Consider the following 18,709-nt stretch of genomic DNA (forward strand, 5'->3'; position numbering starts at 1 on the left):
GAGATAGAGCTACATCTCCGTAGACAGTTTTCAACTGTTTTTATATCGGACTGTCTGATTCCAAGGTACACATGTATTGAAACATTGCATTCTTGTATCATTGGCTTGTCGTACAGTTTTGAGCAGTTCTGTATCAATTTGACAAATGAGAAACTTCAACAACATTTCAATCAGGTTTGCTTCATCAAAGTTTTTATAGCTCAGATTATTGATGTCTCTTCAGTAATGCCAAGGCAAAGTTATATTTTTAAAGAAACAGAGCATAGATTCTGGGTATCTTTGCATGCCTAGGGATTCAGTTGATGAAAGACATTTTAAATCATTTGCTTCATGTTTGAACAGCACGTGTTCAAGATGGAACAGGAAGAATACACAAAAGAAGAAATAGACTGGAGCTATATTGATTTTGTGGATAACCAAGATGTGTTGGACATGATAGAGAAGGTATATAACATTTATGAGGTTATGTTACTTCATGTTGGCGAAATCACGTCTATGTTGAGTGCAAAGTTCCAGAACTGTTTATGTGGATGTGACTCTGCATGATGGCGGCGAATTTCTTAAAAAAAAAATCATGCTTCTTCTGTTGATGCATGAAATGATTCCCTCTGTCTCTTTTTCTAAATATCAGGAAATAAGAAGCCTTCTATTGTCTGGCAATTATCTGAACAGCTCTTTAATGGCATGTAGTTGTACTTACTTTATGCCTGTTTCATTCTTTTGTTTGTAATACAGAAACCGTTAGGGATAATTGCTCTTTTGGATGAAGCCTGGTATGCACTTCTAGCTTAAACAATAATCTTTTATGTATGAACAGTATTGAATGGTTCAGATTGTGAGAACAACTATATGGATGGATTAATGAAATTATAGTGCCTGCAAGTGTTTTTTCCCTTTTTTTTTGTTGGGCGAGACAACCTTGCTTCCTGCCCTCAAGTTTGCTTATCATGATGCTCCTGGTGTGATGATTACAATCTTGCCTTCAACATTTTGTTGCTCAGTTATGATCAAAGTTAGACAAGCGATTAGTATGTTGAACGTCTATAAGCTTTTTAGAAGTGTGCTGAGGTCCAATTGTATGGTTAGCAGCAAGATTGAGGGTAGTTGGTTCACTGGCCTTTATAAGTCTCGCCCTCAGTTTTTTGCGGATTGCCAATGTAGTTCTGCCTTTTAATTACCATCAACCTTTTCCTGTAATTGATCTTCTAGTTCTCATTTTTGGACTGTTTGGCAGTCGCTTTGCATGCGATTCTAAAATAACAGGATTAGTTTACAAGTTCTTCCATGGGTTAAGGCTTTCTCTTGCAGGCTTATGGATCAGCCTAGCTACAGTTTTAAAAACATGCCTGCTGAAGTGAACAAAGCGGAGCATCCCTTGAGATTGCCTTCCTTAAAAATATAGTCAACTGGAGGGTCTAATTAGCAACTGCCTAATTGTTCACAACACAGTGCTCACATGCATCATGCTACCTTTTTTCAATTCTTGTAGAATAGTCCTGTAGATATTTTTCTTTTCAAAGCAAGCAATGAAGCTTTGCTGACTGTTATCGTGACAATATTTACCTGTATTGAAGAAATCATTTTTCTTTTGAGTTTTAGAATGAAATCTTCTCCTTAAATTACTTTGTTACAGATGTGGCTTATCTAATTGTTTGCAGCATGTTCCCAAAAGCAACCCATGAAACCTTTGCAAGTAAACTTTTTCAGACCTTCAAAAATCACAAACGGTTTATCAAACCCAAACTTTCTCGAACAGACTTCACCATTTCTCACTATGCTGGTGAGGTAAGCCGTATGATTCAGTATGTTGTGTCAATTTGCTTCTTTGGCATGTAGTTCCTCTAATCTTTGTACCTTTCTATTTGATGGCAGGTCACATACCAGGCAGATTTGTTCCTTGACAAGAACAAGGATTATGTCGTTGCTGAGCACCAAGCCTTGTTGGGTTCTTCTAACTGTCCCTTCGTGGCAAGCCTTTTCCCTCCATCACCTGAGGAATCCTCCAAGTCATCGTACAAATTTTCGTCAATTGGAACTCGTTTCAAGGTTTGGAGTGCATATATTTGAATTGGTAGTCTGTTTTTGCGTCAAATGGAAGACATGATAACCATTTTGTTTTAGGTAACTGTTTTGACATTTTGAAAGGCTAATTTCAGATTTTAAGTATTTGAAAGCCTAGTCTGCTAGGTTCTCCGTGCAGAGGCTGATCAGATATGGGGGGTGCAAAGAGTGCGGTTTGTTTGGATACTTCTACCATAAGTAACTGCATAAACTGACTGGCTGTTTTCCAGCAACAATTGCAAGCACTCATGGAGACACTGAACTCAACACAGCCCCACTATATTCGTTGTGTGAAGCCAAATCAGTACAATAAGCCGGGTCGTTTTGAGAACCTGAATGTGCTGCAGCAACTTCGGTGTGGAGTATGTATCAGTTCTTTAGAACATATTTGTTGTTTCGAGAGCATGAACTTTGTAGTAAAACATGAGCTTTTGACTGTGGTAACATGCTACCAAGGTGCACTAGTTTTTGTTTTCTCCCAGGGGGTACTTGAAGCAGTGCGTATTAGTTGTGCTGGTTATCCTACAAGGAGGACGTTTGATGAATTCATTGATCGATTTGGCCTGCTAGCCCCTGAGGTGCACGAAGACAGGTAATGATTTTTAAACTTTTTATTTTTTGTAATGTATTTTGGGGCTTGGTTCAAAGGCGACATTGTCATGATGTTGCTGCAGGGCATGGGGAAACAGACCTTCAACAGTTATCCTGAGAACTTTTGTTTGTCATGCAGTTACGACGAAAAGGCAGCTACCAAACAGATTTTGAAAAAGATCAAACTGAGTAATTATCAGGTGAAGCCATTCTGCATTTTGTAGGAGGCTGCAGTTTATTCATGTTGTTATCCCTATGCCAATTTAAAAGGGGGCCCATAATGTGACTGCAATTTAAGCTGAATTCAAGAAGGCAGCTATCATCTGGAGGGTTATTTTGAGCCAGAGGAGTTATTTAATACCACTTTATGAGCTGTTTTGGAGAGTTTGCTTGTATTGTTTGAGCGTTCTTAGACCTAATTATTTCAGGTTTTGATCGAGGGATTGCTATTGACTTCCCAGGCCAGTCTTAGAAATATTTCAGCATCACCCACCAGGGGAGAAGAAATCTCTCTTCATGAAACCGTAGTTGTGGGGATATTTTTTTTTGTTTTTAGGAGATTACTATATTTCAGAACAAAGATGAAAGTATGGCTACTGAGAAAGTCAGACAAACATTGGAATATTGAGAGTGAGAAAGAAAGATATATTATGCGTCTACTAAAGACCCAATGGACCTATTGAGAGTGAGAAAGAAAGATATATTATGCGTCTACTAAAGACCCAATCGACCTATGAGACCAAAGTGATACAAAAATGTTCATGGCATATCTCATCATGGAATGGAAAATAAAACAGAATGAAAACATAAACATAGCTATCTCACTAGGGTGATACAAAACTGTCCATGGAAACTCATCATGGAATACTAAGAACATAGAAACATGGGAGCAGCATCAGGTCCGAGTAGATGGTATACCACTCTCCAAAATATCAAAAGCATGGGGCTAATGAGTATGGCCGAGAGAGAGAGAGAGAGAGAGAGAAATGAAATGAAATGAAATGTTATATTAACGTCTTCAAAAGGCCATAATGACCTATGAGACCAAAAGTTACATCATGGTGGATCTGATACAATGTCTGGATAAAAAAACCCAGAAAAATGAAAAATAAAGATGATACTACTGGTACCTAGAAAATGAAACTGGAATTGGAATATAGCGAGGGGGGGGGGTACGCTATGGAGGTGAGTGGAATATAGTGAAGGGATACAATATCATGTGGGACGGAGGGGTACACTATGGAGGTGCCTCCATCTCATAGTATGTGCCGCATCGGACACTGGCGGATCTCCTCAATATCCTCTGTGGTCAGCACCTTGACTGGGTGTCCCGCATGCCTCGCAAGAATAATCCGAATCTGCCGCTGCAACCTCCGTCTATGCTGGGATGCCCCCCTCCGTAGTCGTGGGCGTCTGGACCACCCAAGCTCAATCGCACGATCAATCAGTGTACCCCTGGTGTGGGCGGTATCCATGTCCTGCTGCTGCTGTGGTCCATCTGGCACAGTGATGGCTGGACTAAAGAAATCTGTAATGTGCCTCTGAGTCTGGCTCTCTGTGTGCCTAAGCAGGCTATCTCTATGTCTCCGCAGCTCAAGCAAGAACAATCCCAAACACCTCTGGTCCTGGTACCCCATGACTCTGGAAAGTGGTCCAAAACCCTCTCTGAATAAACAGTGGAAACGACCACGTATCTCATAGTATGCAGTACAATGGCATATATAATGCAGCTCTGTCTCTGGCTCCCCATGGCATACTCGGCATATCCTGGCCTCAGCTGGTATACCTCTATATCGGCCAATCTCAATCTCAAGCTGGTGTGAGGATGTGCGAATCTGACCAATAGCACATCGTACTGCATGAGACAAGTGTACATCCATGTAACTGGGTCTGATCACAAAACCATCTGCTGTGAGCTGAAGAAAATGCTCTCTGTAGAAAGCCATCTTCGTGCCCAGCTCCTCAGTCGGCTGTATCCATGTCCTCCTAATGTCCAGCTGAACTAAATCCTGACGGATGAGTCTGGTAATCTCTGTCCGTGTGAGAGTGAGAGAGGGTGCCTCCAGAGAATACTGGAAGGGAGGCAATCTGTCCATGCTAAAACCATGTGCCTGGAACCAAGATGTCATCCATACCAACAAGCCGTGTCTCCCTGTAAAGCTAACTGTCGGGAGGACTCCAGGGCGAGGCGTGCATATCTGTCTCGGGGGAGATCCCACAAGCCATGTATGTAGGAGACTGATCTCGTAAGAGCCTCAATCACCAGAGGGGCAGCCACCAGCTCTGCTCGAATAATCTCATGAGGTACCACGGCCTTGGCTCTTATAATCCTAGCAATCATAGATACCAAAGGCCTCTCCATACCTCTCCACCCGCCTGCGCTATGATGGCCCACTGAAGGTCCCCATATCTGCACTCCATAAAGCATAGCTGATGTCACTAGAGTGTCAAAAAGCCAAAGTTTCGTTCGAGGTTCCTGAAACTAAACCTGCGAACACATCCTCTCCAAACCACCCAGGGCTGCATGTGCTCTAGTCAATCTAGTCTCTGCTGCTCTCCTCATCGAAAACACTGGCCCACTGAATACTACCCCAAGATATGTATATGCATCTGTATACTCCACAATCTCTTGCCCATATGTAAATGTGGAAGCTGATCGCCTAACCCACTGTGGCGTGGAGAGAGAGAGAGAGAGAGAGAGAGAGAGAGAGAGAGAGAGAGAGAGAGAGAGATTAACGTCTGTGACAGGCCAAAATGGTCTATGAGACCAAAACATAGTACACAACTGATGGTGTCTCATCAAAAGTAAGACAAAAAGGACTAAAAAGGTCATAAAAACAGTCCTAAACAGCTATGAAAGGAAAATACTCCTACTGAGGTGCAACAAAAGTGTATAATATCTACAACTAGCATAAGACTGGTGTAATCTGCTCATCTCAATATCTCTCTCATGGGGTGCTGTAAGATAGAGAAACTAAAGTGGCGGGGCAGTCGTCTCCTGTGGCGGGTGATGATGGCTCTAATCCACCGGTGATGAATGGACGAGGTCCTGGTAAGCGTGGGCGTCTCGCTCGACAAAGTGCTATGGCCCTATCAAGGGTGACTCCTCTTGAAGGACGTCTGGCTCGCCGAGGGGGTAGTGGAGGTCCTGGTCGTATTTGCCGGGGTGGTCCTGGCCTTGAAAAATCTGTCATGGCTCGCTAGCGGGATGGGTCCTGGTGTGTTGTCTTGGCTCGTAGGAGAGCCTCTCTATGGCGTTTGAGCTCCAATAAGAAAAGCCCCAAACACCTTTGATTCTCAAACTCCATCACATGTCGTAATGGTCCAAAACCCTCTCGGAAGACACACCAGTATCTCCCTTGTATCTCATAGTACATAGTACATGGGCATATGTAGTGCTCCTCTGACTCCACTTCTTGGTGTCATAGCTGACAAATGCAGTCTTTTGGCTTCATCCCCTCGTATCTGCCAGTCTCTACCCTCAGCTGATGTGATGAAGGCCTGATCTGTCCAATGGCACTGTGAATGCCATGTGAGAGATGGGTGTCCATGTATGTAGACCGTGTCACAAAGCCATCTGGGGAGAGATGTAGAAAATGGTCCCGGTAGTGGGCCATCTTCGTGCGTAGTGGTTAGGGGGGGGGGATGTCCTTTCTGCATCTAGCCTCACGATTTCCATCTTGATCACCCTATTCTGCTCAGAGCGACTAAGGTCCAAGAAGGGGCAGTCCAGGCTAATCAAATGGAGGGAGTGCATCAATCGTCATGCCATGTAATCTCAGCCAGGTACACATCTGGGCTTACCAACATCGTGTATCGCCGTTTGTTGCTAACTGCCTTGAAGAGATAAGTGCTAGGTGTGGGTATCTCTGTCTGGGGAGCTCCCATATCCTTTGCAAAAATGTCATTGACTAGAATAGGGCTTCGGTAACCACTGGTGCAGCTCCTATCTCTGCTCTGACAATCTCATGAGGTACGGATGGTTTGCTCTGAATCATGCGTGCGATCATAGTCACCAGTGGTTTCTCTAGTACCTGCCATCCATCATAGAAATCTCTCTGTGGTCCGACCTGGTCGACAAGTGTCTCCCTCCTCGTGTGGTAGAGGCTGGGTCCCGACTCCCATATGGGTGAGCCATATAAGAGTGTAGGTGTGACCAATGTGTCAAACAACCAGAGTTTGGTGCGCGGCTCTTGAAACTGAATGTAGGCACATTGTCTCTCTAGTGCCCCTAGGTCTGCATATCCATGTGCCAATCTAGCCTCTGCTGCCTGCCTCATAGAGAACTGTGGTCGGCTGAATGTGACTCCTAGGTACACATGATCTGGTGTGCTCCACTGATTCACCTCTAAAAGTGAATTGATGGTTGGATCTAGTCACCAGGCCTGTGCGGTATTGAAGACCATAATCTTAAGTCTTCCCAAGGTTCACTGCTGAGAAGTCCCTATCTGCACAAAATGACTGCAAAGCATCCAAATGCTGTTGCAAACCCTTAGGGGAGTCTAGAATAAGTACAATGTCATCGGCATATAGTAATATGGGTATCCAAACCCCTGCCAGACTGGCCCCTGTCCCCCCATCCTGTCAATGTAGTCGGATATCTCATCAATGTAAAGTCCAAAAAGGGTGGGTGCCAGTGGGCATCCCTGCTTCACCCCAAGGGTGCTAGTCACTGTATCCGACATGCCTCCGGGAGTCCGTACTCTGCCTATCACCGCCTCATATAATGAATAAATGCCCCACTGCATCACCTCGGGAACACCAATGTCATGCAATCTTCTCATGAGTCTGGCACGTGGCACCGTGTCAAAGGCTTTGCGGAAATCCAGAAAGCAGCAATATATCCTCTTCCCCCGTGCTCGTTCCTCCTCAATGAGAGCCATGAGGGTAAATATGTGATCCAAAGTCGTGAAACCTCGTCTGAAACCTGCCTGCCAAGGTGCTCTGGGTCTTGTGTCTCAGCCCATCTACTCAGCTCTCGATCCAAAACAGATCCGAATATCTTGGCCAAGCAATGGCCAATCATGATGGTCCTATAGTTCCCTGGTATCATGGGGTCACCACTCTTAAATAGAGGTACAATAGTATGTGCCGACCAATTGTCTGGGAATTATGGCTTCAAAAGAGAGAGAAAGAAAGAAAGATATATTAAGCGTCTACTAAAGACCCAATGGGCCTATGAGAACAAAGTGATACTATGATGTCCATGGCATATCTCATCATGGAATGGAAAATAAAACAGAAAGAAAACATAAATATGGAGAGAGAGAGAGAGAGAGAGAGAGAGAGAGAGAGAGAGAGAGAGAGAGAGAGAGAGAGAGAGAATGAAATGATATATTAACGTCTTCAAAAGGCCAAAATGACCTATGAGACCAAAAAGGTTACAACAATTGGTGGATCTGATACAATGTCTGTGTAAGGAAAGCTAAAAACAACTAAACAACTAACTGAAACTGAAACAACTATGAGGAAAAGTACGGTACCAGGAACTCCTAATGGATAACATCTAGGAGGAAAACTCCAGCAACAAAGGTAAGCATCATACACATCACTATCCAAAGATGTCTCTCATCGGTCGATGGCGGATATCCTCAATGTCCTCCATGGTGAGTACTCTGACTGGACGTCTCCCATGCCGTGCTAGTATGATCCTGATCCTCTGTTGTAGTCTCCGCCGGTGTCGAGATGGGCCTCTCATCTTGGGGCGCCTGGACCGCCCCAGCTCTATAGCCCGATCAATCAGTGTACCTCTGGTGCGGCTGTACTCTGGGGCTAGCTGCAATGCCTGCTGACCTGACTGCTCAATCTCTGGTCGAAAGAAGTCTGTAATTTGCCTCTGTAGGTGTCTCTCCCTCTCTGATCCCCTCCCTCTCAGGAGACCCTCTCTATGTCTACGCAGCTCCAGCAAGTACAATCCGAGAGAGAGAGAGAGAGAGAGAGAGAGAGAGAGAGAGAGAGAGTTGTATTATGTCTTCAAAAGGCCAAAATGACCTATGAGACCAAAATGTTACATCATATCCATGGAATACATCATTATGGTACTGAAAGTAAAACTAAAACAAACTATCCGTAAAAAAACAAAACAAAGAGCCTCAAGCTCTCGCATCAGCCAAGAATATCTCGCATAGAGACCCTTGTGTTAGCAACATTATGGAGGCGGCCTGGGCTATGGTTAGGATGGACCTTTTGCGCTGCCTCTCCCAAAGCGGAAGGGGCTTCATCTATTCATCTACTTCACCTGACCTTTCTCACAGGAAAGCGGACATATATGCACCTTCACCGGCCCGAGATCTCGCCTGAGAAGGCGTGAGCAGAGGCCCTTGTGCACTGGAGCCACCTAGCCACCACCATTTAACGTTACTTGGAGTGGCTTCGGCCACAGGAGGACAGCCACTCCTCCCCCTCTAAGCCAGTCCCGCAGGTGCAGTGGTTGATGAGTCTCTGGCCGCTGCACGCCACCTCAGCTTCCTGCCATCAGGATTGTTGCACGGAACATTCGAGGCTTGGGTGGAGCCTACTGTTGACGAGGTGCACAGAGGATCCGAGAGGAGCTTCAGGGAGAACTGGTTTGTGGTGATCTTGATATTCTCATGGTTCAGGAGCATCATCTCACAGCAGGTAGGACTCGCAGCTGCGGGAAGATCCTCCCTGGTGGGAGACACAGTCTGGTCCCCAGCTTTTGGGTCCCTGGGAAACCAGGGAGGAGTATGCATTTCTGTGAGCCAGACTGTAGTCCCCTTGGTGGAAGAGTCAGGCATGATCATCTCCGACTGTGCCGAGTGGCTGATCCTACACATTGGGGAGGCCTGACTCTTGGGTCCCTGGGAAACCAGGGAGAAGTATGCATGTCTGTGAGCCAGACTCTAGTCCCCTTGGTGGAAGAGTCAGGCATGATCATCTCCGACCGTGCCCAGGGGCTGATCCTACACATTGGGGAGGCCTGAATCAGGCTCCTCAACGTCTACGCCCCCAATGGGTTGCTGAGCACACAACCTTCTGGCTCCTGGTGTGGGAGAGACTCTGCTTGGCAAACTTATGGTGCATGGGTGGAGACTTCAATATGCTTGAGGATCCTGAAGGCCGCAGTGGTGGAGGGTGCCTTGTCTTGACAGTCTATGGCCCTGAGGGTGCCACTTGGGAGGAGCTTCTCTTCCACATCTGCAGCCAGGTTGCCTGGCATCTTCCTGAGTTTGAAGGGAAGCCTCACCTTCTCCCGCTCTGAACGACATGCCGAGAGGCCCACTTTCTCGTCTTGACCGTTTTTGTGTAGAGGAGTGGGGCTGCGACAGGGGAGGCATGATTGGCATCCTCGCTGGCATGACACTCTCTGACCATGCACCAATGATTCTCATCTTTGCCGAGCTGAGCCAGGCGGACAACCAGCACTCAACGAGGATTCTAGACTGCCTGCTTCAGGACCCTTCCACCTCTGCCCAGATTGAGGAGGTATGGACCTCCCACAGTTTTTCTCCTGGACAGGATGGGGTGGCCGCGGTGGTTTCTTCCTTCAGAACTCTGCCCAGGAAAGGCTCGGGGCATTGAGAGAGTTGGAGAGGAGCCTTCAATGCAGGCTGATTTTCTTCCGCATTGTGCAACTTTATCATGGTATCATGGCCCAGGTTTCCGGCTGATCCGGCCCTCCTCCTCACATCTTGTTTGCGCCTTGCTGCTGTCCTCTCTCCTCCATCTGCGTTTTCTGCAAATCGGCCTTCTCTGGTGCCTCCCAGCGGCGGTCCAACACTTGGCTTTTGCATCTGCGTTTTCTGGTGGAGTTTGAAGCAGGCGAGGTGGCTGGTTACTGTGTTTACAGCAGTGGTTTTGCGAGTTTTTTGGCCCTCCTACTTCAGCGTTTTTCCAGGTGCTTTCCTCTTCGTGGGTGGTGTCTGACAGACTGACACCTAAGCCTAAGTACCTGGCCTGCCCATATGCGCATTTTTCAACCTCATGGCGCTTCGTTTCTGGAGCTTGAAGGTGGCTGCTTTTTTTTTTCTTCATCAGCGTTTTCTCTTTTGGTGCTGCTGCCCTGCGTTTTCCTTGCGGAGTTCAAGGTGAAATCGAGAGGGGGGCTTTGTTGGTGATTGGTGGGCTGTTTTTACACCTTGGATTGCAGCCGGAGGTATGTTTCTTGCTTGTGGTGCAGCCCGACAAGTGGCTTTTGCCATTCATCTTCTTCCGCTGCTTCCCTCCCTTGCTGGTGGGTGTTTCTCGGAGGATTTTTGTGGACTGTTTTGCGGCTGTCCAGCCGCTCTCTATCTCAGATTTTTGAGGGGATTGGTCTTTGTGGGTCTTGCTGCTCGAGAAGTTTTGGAGATTGGTGGTGACCTGCTGAGATCATCGGTGGCACAAAGGCTTGCTTGCGGAGCTTTGCTATTGCCATGGATATGGGCTTCCTCTTGAAGGAGGAATCTGTCCTTGTTTCTTAGGGAAAGGTAAGGTTCCCTCCTAGTGGACAGTGATGGGAGAAAGAAAATTAGGGTTAGGTTATGTGGGAGACATACACAGAGAAGCAAGGGAGAGAGAGAGAGAGAGAGTTGTGGGGATAAGTCAACTCATGAGGCATGAGTGTGTGACTCCCCTATCACACATGTATATTGCACTAGTACACATAGTGCACTTAGTACATTAAAAGTACTAAGTGTACTATGTACTATAACTTATGGGCTTGTACACACTATAAGGGTGGGCATAGTGCCTTTACCCCAACAACCTCCCACTTAAAGGCAAAGTGCCCTTAAGTAAAGGAAAAGAAAAAATCAGCATGTACATGATAATATACAAGGCCATATCAAGGCTGAAACTGGCCTCATCCAATGCCCATCAAGTGTCTGCAATGAGCAAACCGCTCCGGAGGCAAACTCTTTGTCAACAGATCAGCCGGGTTGTCATCCGTATGAATCTTAACAAGCTGAATTTGCTTGTTCTCTATCACCTCTCTGATGAAGTGATACTTCACATCCACATGCTTCGTCTTTGCATGAAAGACAGGGTTCTTTGCCAACTGGATGGCACTCTGACTGTCACAATGCAACAATGGAATATCCCCTGTATAACCCAAATCAACCACTAACCGAGATAGCCATAATGCCTCCTTGCAAGCCTCTGTGGCTGCAATATACTCGGCCTCTGTAGTAGATAAGGCTATGCACTTCTGCATCCTGGATATCCATGACACAGCACCTCCTGTGAATGTAAACACATAACCGGTAGTAGACTTCCGGTTATCTGGATGACTGGCATAATCCGAATCCGTGTAACCATGCACTAATGCATCCTGTTTGCCAAAGCAAATGCACATATCCTGTGTGTCCTTCAGGTATCTCATGACACCTTTCACTGCTTCCCAATGCTTCTTGCCAGGGTTGGCCATGTATCTAGAAACCACTCCCACTGCAAATGCAATGTCCGGCCTAGTAGCAACCATGGCATACATGAGACTGCCACAAGCTGAAGCATACGGAATCTTGGCCATATCAGCCCTGTCTCTATCTGACTGTGGGCTGTCCATAGCACTGAGTTTCACATATGGAGGCAAAGGAGTACTAGTCTTCTTCCCCCCGTCCATATTGAACCTCTGCAAAATTTTGCCAATATATTCCTTCTGAGACAAATACAACACATGCTGATTTCTGTCCCGAAGTATCCGCATACCCAAAATGTGATTTGCATCACCCAAATCCTTCATATCAAAGGTCTGATGCAGTCTTTGCTTCAAGGTATCCATCTCCTTACGAGATTTCCCGGCAATCAACATATCATCAACATACAAGATGAGGATCAATAGACTGCCATCCAAAGCTTTCTTGGTGTACAAGCAGTGATCTATGTCACTTCTCCTGAATTTCTGGGATTTCATGAATGTATCAAATTTATGATACCATTCCCTTGGTGCCTGTTTGAGCCCATAAAGACTCTTTTTCAGCTTGCATACAAGCTTCTCCTTTCCACTCACTGCATAACCCTCTGGCTGCTGCATATATATCTCCTCATGGAGATCACCGTGAAGAAAAGCAGTCTTCACATCCATCTGAATCAAGTCCAGATCATCATGAGCAACCAAAGCTAACACAGCTCTAAGTGTGGTCATTTTGACCACTGGAGAGAAGATCTCATCAAAGTCCACACCATATTCCTGCTTGAAGCCCTTAGCCACTAACCTGGCTTTGTATCTTGGCTTTGCATCTGGTGCAACTTTGAGCCTGTATACCCACTTGCATGGCAAAACTTTCTTGCCTGCAGGCAAATGCACCAACTTCCAAGTTCCATTTTTGTGCAGAGAATCCATCTCTGACTTCATGGCACGCTCCCAAAGAGCATTGTCTGCCCTCTGTAAAGCCTCCTTATAACATGAGAGCTCCCCACAGTCAGTGAGCATCAAGTAGTCAACCCCTGGAACAAACCTGTCAGGGGCTCTGGAGGGTCTAGTGGACCTCCGTACCCAATGACCATCATTTGTAGGTTGCTGTCCAGCCTGCATATCACCCATTGGTGGCTCCTGTTCCATGCCATAAGGCTGAAAAATCATGCCCGGTATCTCCTCTAACTGTGGTATATCCATAGGGATATCTTCTGCCATCTCTGGCTGTCCATTTGGACCATTTTCAGCACCATTTAAGGGCTGGTTTTCCTGCTGTAATGGCTGATTTACAGCCCTTTGTTGTTGTCCGTGATGTCCATCATCATCAAAGATGACTCTGCCAGGCTCCTGTTGCCTTGCAGGCTCCTTATACATGCATGTTTCATAAAAAATGACATCATTGCTGCGTATGATCTTTCTATTCATGGGATCCCAAAGTCTATACTCCATTTCACCTCTGTCACCATATCCTAGGAATATGCATTTGTGAGACTTAGGATCAAGTTTGGTGCGCATTTCCCTGCGTATGTGCACGTACGCAACGCAACCAAACACTCTCAAGTGCTTGTATGACGGAGGCTTCCCTGTCCATACTTCCTCTGGCACTTTCCCACCAAGCCTCGTGTTAGGTGACCTGTTTATAAGGTGAACGGCTGTCATAACAGCTTCAGCCCAAAAACCATGAGGTAATGTAGCATGTGACAACATAGAACGGACCTTCTCCTGTATGGTCCTGTTCATCCTCTCTGCTGTCCCGTTTTGTGGAGGATCATAAGGAGTAGAGAGCTCCCTCTTGATGCCTTTAGCATCACAAAAGTCCTGAAACTGTTTCGACATGTACTCTCCACCATTGTCGGAACGCAAAGCTTTCAGTGTTTTGCCAGTTTGATTCTCAACAAGAGCAACAAACTTCTCAAACACTGAGAATGTATCACTCTTCAAACGAAGAGGATAAACCCACACCTTGCGTGTGGCATCATCTATAAAAGACACAAAATATTTTGCCCCTCCCAAAGAAAGCTGAGGCATCTCACATACATCTGTATGCACAAGCTCTAACTGAGCATCTTTCTGTCCAAGAGCTTTCTTGTGGGGGCACTGTAGTTGCCTACCATATATACAATGCTCACAAAACTGAAAACTTGAAAACTTTAGAGAAGGCAAGTAACCCAAACGAGACAATTGCTCCATTCCCTTGACACTCATGTGTCCCAACCGGCTATGCCACATAGAGATTTCCGGCAGCTCGGTTGCATTTACATTAGCATGGTGACAAACACCTGCATGCATGAAATAAAGAGTGTCCACCTTAGAGCCTCTGGCAACAACCAGTGAGCCCTTACTAATTTTCCACTTTCCACTACCAAATGTGGTAACATAATCAGCATCATCAAGCTGTCCAGTAGAAAGCAGATTCTTCTTGATCTCAGGCACATGCCTGACATCATGGAGCATAAGCTGTGAGCCATCTGAAAACACAAGCCTCACATCACCTCTGCCAAGAATTTTGCATGCATGGTTATCACCCAAATAAACCACTCCTTCATTGCCAGCAGTATACCTGACAAACAAGTCTCTGCAACCTGTGACATGAAAGGAGGCACCTGAATCAATGATCCATGAGTGCATACCATGACCACCTGTAAGAAGTGAATGGGCATCAAGTGAAGACGTAAAGAGGACCTCATCCTCACTGCCACCTGCATGTGACACATTGATTTCTTCAATCTTGACTCCACTTTTGCCCTTTGGCTTTACATCTTTGGCTTCATCTTTCTCTTTGTCTTTGCCTTTTCCCTTTTCCTTTTGATCATTTTTCCATTTGTAGCATTGCTTTTTAATGTGTCCCTTCTTGCCACAATAATGGCATTCCAAATCCTTTTTGGAGCGAGACTTGCTCCTTCCCCTTTCTTGGCTTTTTCCCCTTTGCTGGGATCTCCCACGTGCATTCATTGCATTTGACTTTCCAACAGAGTTGTTTTTCCTGTTCATCTCTTCTTGAAGAAGAGCACCCTCAACATCTGCATATGACAGCATAGCATTCGAATTGCTAGTGGCTGTCCTGAATGTGTCCCAACTCTCTGGCAAAGTGCATAACAGAAAAGTGGCTTTGAACTCATTGTCCATTGCCAACTTTTGATTAATGACCTGGCTGACAATACCATTAAACTCATTTAGATGGGCTGTCATAGACGCCCCTTCCTTCATCTGAAGACCTATGAGTTTCTTCAACCAATACACTTTGCTTGAGGCACTTTGTTGGGCATACAAGTCTTGCAATCTCTGCCACATTTCCCAAGCTGTCTTCTCTTCACGAATGCTGAAAAGTAACGAGTCTGACACAGACAACATGATAGTAGATCTTGCCAGCTCATCCATATCTTCCCACTCTTTAGCAGTAAGAGAAGCGGGCATTACACCCCTTTCTTTGATAGGCTTGTGCTGCTTTTTCTGGAGCAACACATTGTAGCACTGGGTTTGCCAAATATCATAATTATGCGAGCCTTCAAGCTTCTTGATGTGAAGCAATGAAGAGCTCTCACCTGTGGTTGCCATAGCAAAATGCAACCTGTCAATGCCTGACTCCCTGCAAAAATGTGCAAACACTGTACCAAAAAGCACACAAAGTGCTCACAGTTTTTCTCCCAAGCTTTATCTCTCACTGCGGAAGCACAAATGCAACTTTTCTCCCACTTTATGTGATGAAATCACCAAAATCTGGTTGCTGCAGATTTTGGACAGCACCTTAAATGTGCTCTGTTGCCCTTCCAAAGTACTGTACAACAGTACCAAGTGCTCACCAATGATGTACCAAACCTGTACCGGCAAGTACAGCAGCTGAAATTGAACCTTTTGGTCACTCAAAACAGTGTACAGCCATGCCAAAACTTGCACAAAGCTGTGCCAAATCTGTACCAGCAGGTACAGTAGCAATAAATGCTCTCCTGGCTGTCCAAATGAGTGAAAATCAGACTTTTACAGTCCCGAACACTGCATACAACAGTTCCGAACAGAAATTGGGCAAAAGCCCCTTGACTGCAAGCTGATTTTTGAGGATTGAAGGCATAAATGTCTTGCCTGCTGCTTTGCCAAGCTCAACAAGCATACGAACTTGAAAAGCCCCTTGATTTAAGATCAATTTCTGATCATACATGGTACATTGATGCACATGAAGGCATCCAGAGTGTTCACGATGCTTCCCCCTGGCCACATATACATCAAATACATGAAAGCCCCTTGATTTACAGGCACATTGAGTGCTTGTAAGGTGTCAACACATTATCCACAGCATCAAATGCGATTGCCTGCATGCAAATCAACCAAATTGGCACAAAAGCCCCTTGATTTGCACTGCAATTTGCTGCAATTTTGCCCAAATGTGCGATTTCTCACATCACACAGCATGTATGAGTGCTTAATTGCACAATTACATCAAAAACACCAAATTTCGACATTCAATTTCCTGCAAATTGATCCTGATTGTGACCAATTTCCTGCAAATTGATCCTGATTGTGACCAATGTCACCCAATTTTGCCAATTTTGCTCAAAATTGAGCAATTCGACACCTGTATCTGCTCAATTGTTGATTGTACCTGCTCAATTGCAAGTCCCCAAAAAAAAATTGAGGAAAATACCTTGTAATTTTCTGATTTTTCTTCAATTTGCAGGCTGAATGATGATTGCAGATGCTGTTGCAGGAGAGGGGGGCAATTCTAATGCTGTTGTGCAGAAATGGGCAAGTGCAGGCGTACAAGGCTTCTCCTAGCTGCTGGCTTGCTTGTTGTAGAGGAGAAGGGGCTAGTCGATGAAGCCACGAATAGTCAAGGGGCTTTTGCCGTTGAGCTGGGCGCTTATGACTCCATGCTTGGCACCTTCGACGCCGATGTGAAGGTGGCAAAGTCTACGAGACAGCAGCGCTCGCAGTAGTCGCAGGTACTCTTGCTCCGTCGGGTCCAGCGCTATGAGTTCGCACAGCCGGCGCCATGTTCGCCATGTTCGCCTGAGTTTGCACAGCCGGCACCATGTTCGCCTGAGTTCGCCCAGTCTATATGACGGGCTCCGCCCAACGCTAATACGCTTTGTGTTTGCCTGCTTCGCCTAGCGCTCGCTTCTCACGCTGAAGGGCCAGCGCTGCCTGTGGTGTGCTTGTGTTCGCTTCACACTAAGGTTCTCACCGGAGCAAGCTGGCTCTTGTCGGCCAGATCTTCTTCTTGGTACTCGTAGGCCACGCCCTTCTCCTTGACTGCGATCAGCACACGCATGCCAAACCCACTCGCCCACACGCTCAGCACAGTTTTTGCACGCCTCACCACGTCCAAGTGCTCCATGCCATGGCTGAGCAACCAACGCCCTTCACAAAGCTTCAAGGGCGCCCTTCTCAACACCTACAGGCTCCGAATGAACCAGGCAAACCTCCCTCTAGCTCTGATACCAGTTGATGGGAGAATTAGGGTTAGGTTATGTGGGAGACATACACAGAGAAGCAAGGGAGAGAGAGAGAGAGAGTTGTGGGGATAAGTCAACTCATGAGGCATGAGTGTGTGACTCCCCTATCACACATGTATATTGCACTAGTACACATAGTGCACTTAGTACATTAAAAGTACTAAGTGTACTATGTACTATAACTTATGGGCTTGTACACACTATAAGGGTGGGCATAGTGCCTTTACCCCAACAGACAGGATCAGACATTTGTTACAGTGCCAAAGGCACGACAGAGTCACTGGTACTCTTGTGGAAAGAAGGATCATTTGGCCAAGGATTGCAAAACCAAAGGTAAAGCCCAGGCCTGGACCAAGTTTTCGAAGAAGGGCAATGATCATATACAAGATGATGACTCTGATACTTCTAGTGTCCCCAAGGTTGCGAAAGCTAGGGAGGACGTGGATGGTCAGCTTCTATAGTTATACAGATACTCCCCCCCCCCCCCCCCCCCCGCGCCGCCGCGGCGGTGTGTGCTTCAAGCTAGAAGAGGCTTGTGGGCAGGAGAGGGTCGGTGCTGTCACAAGCCATGACTTTTGGTGCATGGGACTAGTGTGTCGGAGTTCCAAGCAGGTAAAATATCTGGCGAGACAAGGTCATTTTTGGAGCTATGGATTGGATGTGTTCCAAGTCTATTGCTTGGTGTAGGAGAGATTATGGACTGGATGAGTTCCAAGCTCATTGATTGAGGTTTTTTGGACGCAATGTGTTCACCATCTACTGATGGGCGTGGTGTTTTTCGCAGACTCATAATTCTATACAAGGAGCCAAACGGATTTCTTTGCTGTTCAAGGCGGCATTTTATTTCGAGGAGTCAAGTTGGCAGGTGCTCTTTCTGAGGTGTATCCGGTATCTGCACTATCGGAGTGTCCATGTTTGCATCTTCATCAGCTTATCTTCTTCAGAGTTTTGCACACTATGAGCTGCAGAGGGGGTGTTAGAATTTGTATATCTCATGTGTTGTGGGAACCTGGATCTTTTATTGGCGAATATGTATTTTCACATTTTTGCTAGTCGTGGGCCTGTCGGCCAGCTTCTTGAGGGCAGTCGGCCAACCACATTCCTCCCTATATGAAGATCTCTTCCTCTCATCACTTGTATCCAATCATTCATAGGCATATTGTTTAACACCCATCTTCCGGCTGGTATTGCCATTGTAAAGCCTCTTGCTACATAATAAAGATGTTCATTGTTTGATGTTTCTCTCTCTCTTCCT

General features: G+C 46.0%; 1 protein-coding gene across 1 annotated transcript in view; it reads left to right on the forward strand.

Annotated features, from left to right (window-relative positions):
• LOC147641661 (myosin-9-like) overlaps window positions 1-18,709 on the forward strand; it is a 74,705-nt gene that overhangs the window by 32,061 nt on the left and 23,935 nt on the right. The window contains exons 12-19 of the mRNA XM_086797936.1: window positions 117-174; window positions 343-444; window positions 736-773; window positions 1,659-1,785; window positions 1,873-2,046; window positions 2,292-2,423; window positions 2,544-2,653; window positions 2,792-2,852. Of these exons, the coding sequence (XP_086654062.1) occupies window positions 117-174; window positions 343-444; window positions 736-773; window positions 1,659-1,785; window positions 1,873-2,046; window positions 2,292-2,423; window positions 2,544-2,653; window positions 2,792-2,852 (802 nt within the window). The remainder of the gene's footprint in view (window positions 1-116; window positions 175-342; window positions 445-735; window positions 774-1,658; window positions 1,786-1,872; window positions 2,047-2,291; window positions 2,424-2,543; window positions 2,654-2,791; window positions 2,853-18,709) is intronic.

This window comes from Cibotium barometz, chromosome 1, assembly GCF_041138505.1.
Source record: "Cibotium barometz isolate CiBa-2024 chromosome 1, ASM4113850v1, whole genome shotgun sequence".
NCBI lineage: Eukaryota > Viridiplantae > Streptophyta > Polypodiopsida > Cyatheales > Cibotiaceae > Cibotium > Cibotium barometz.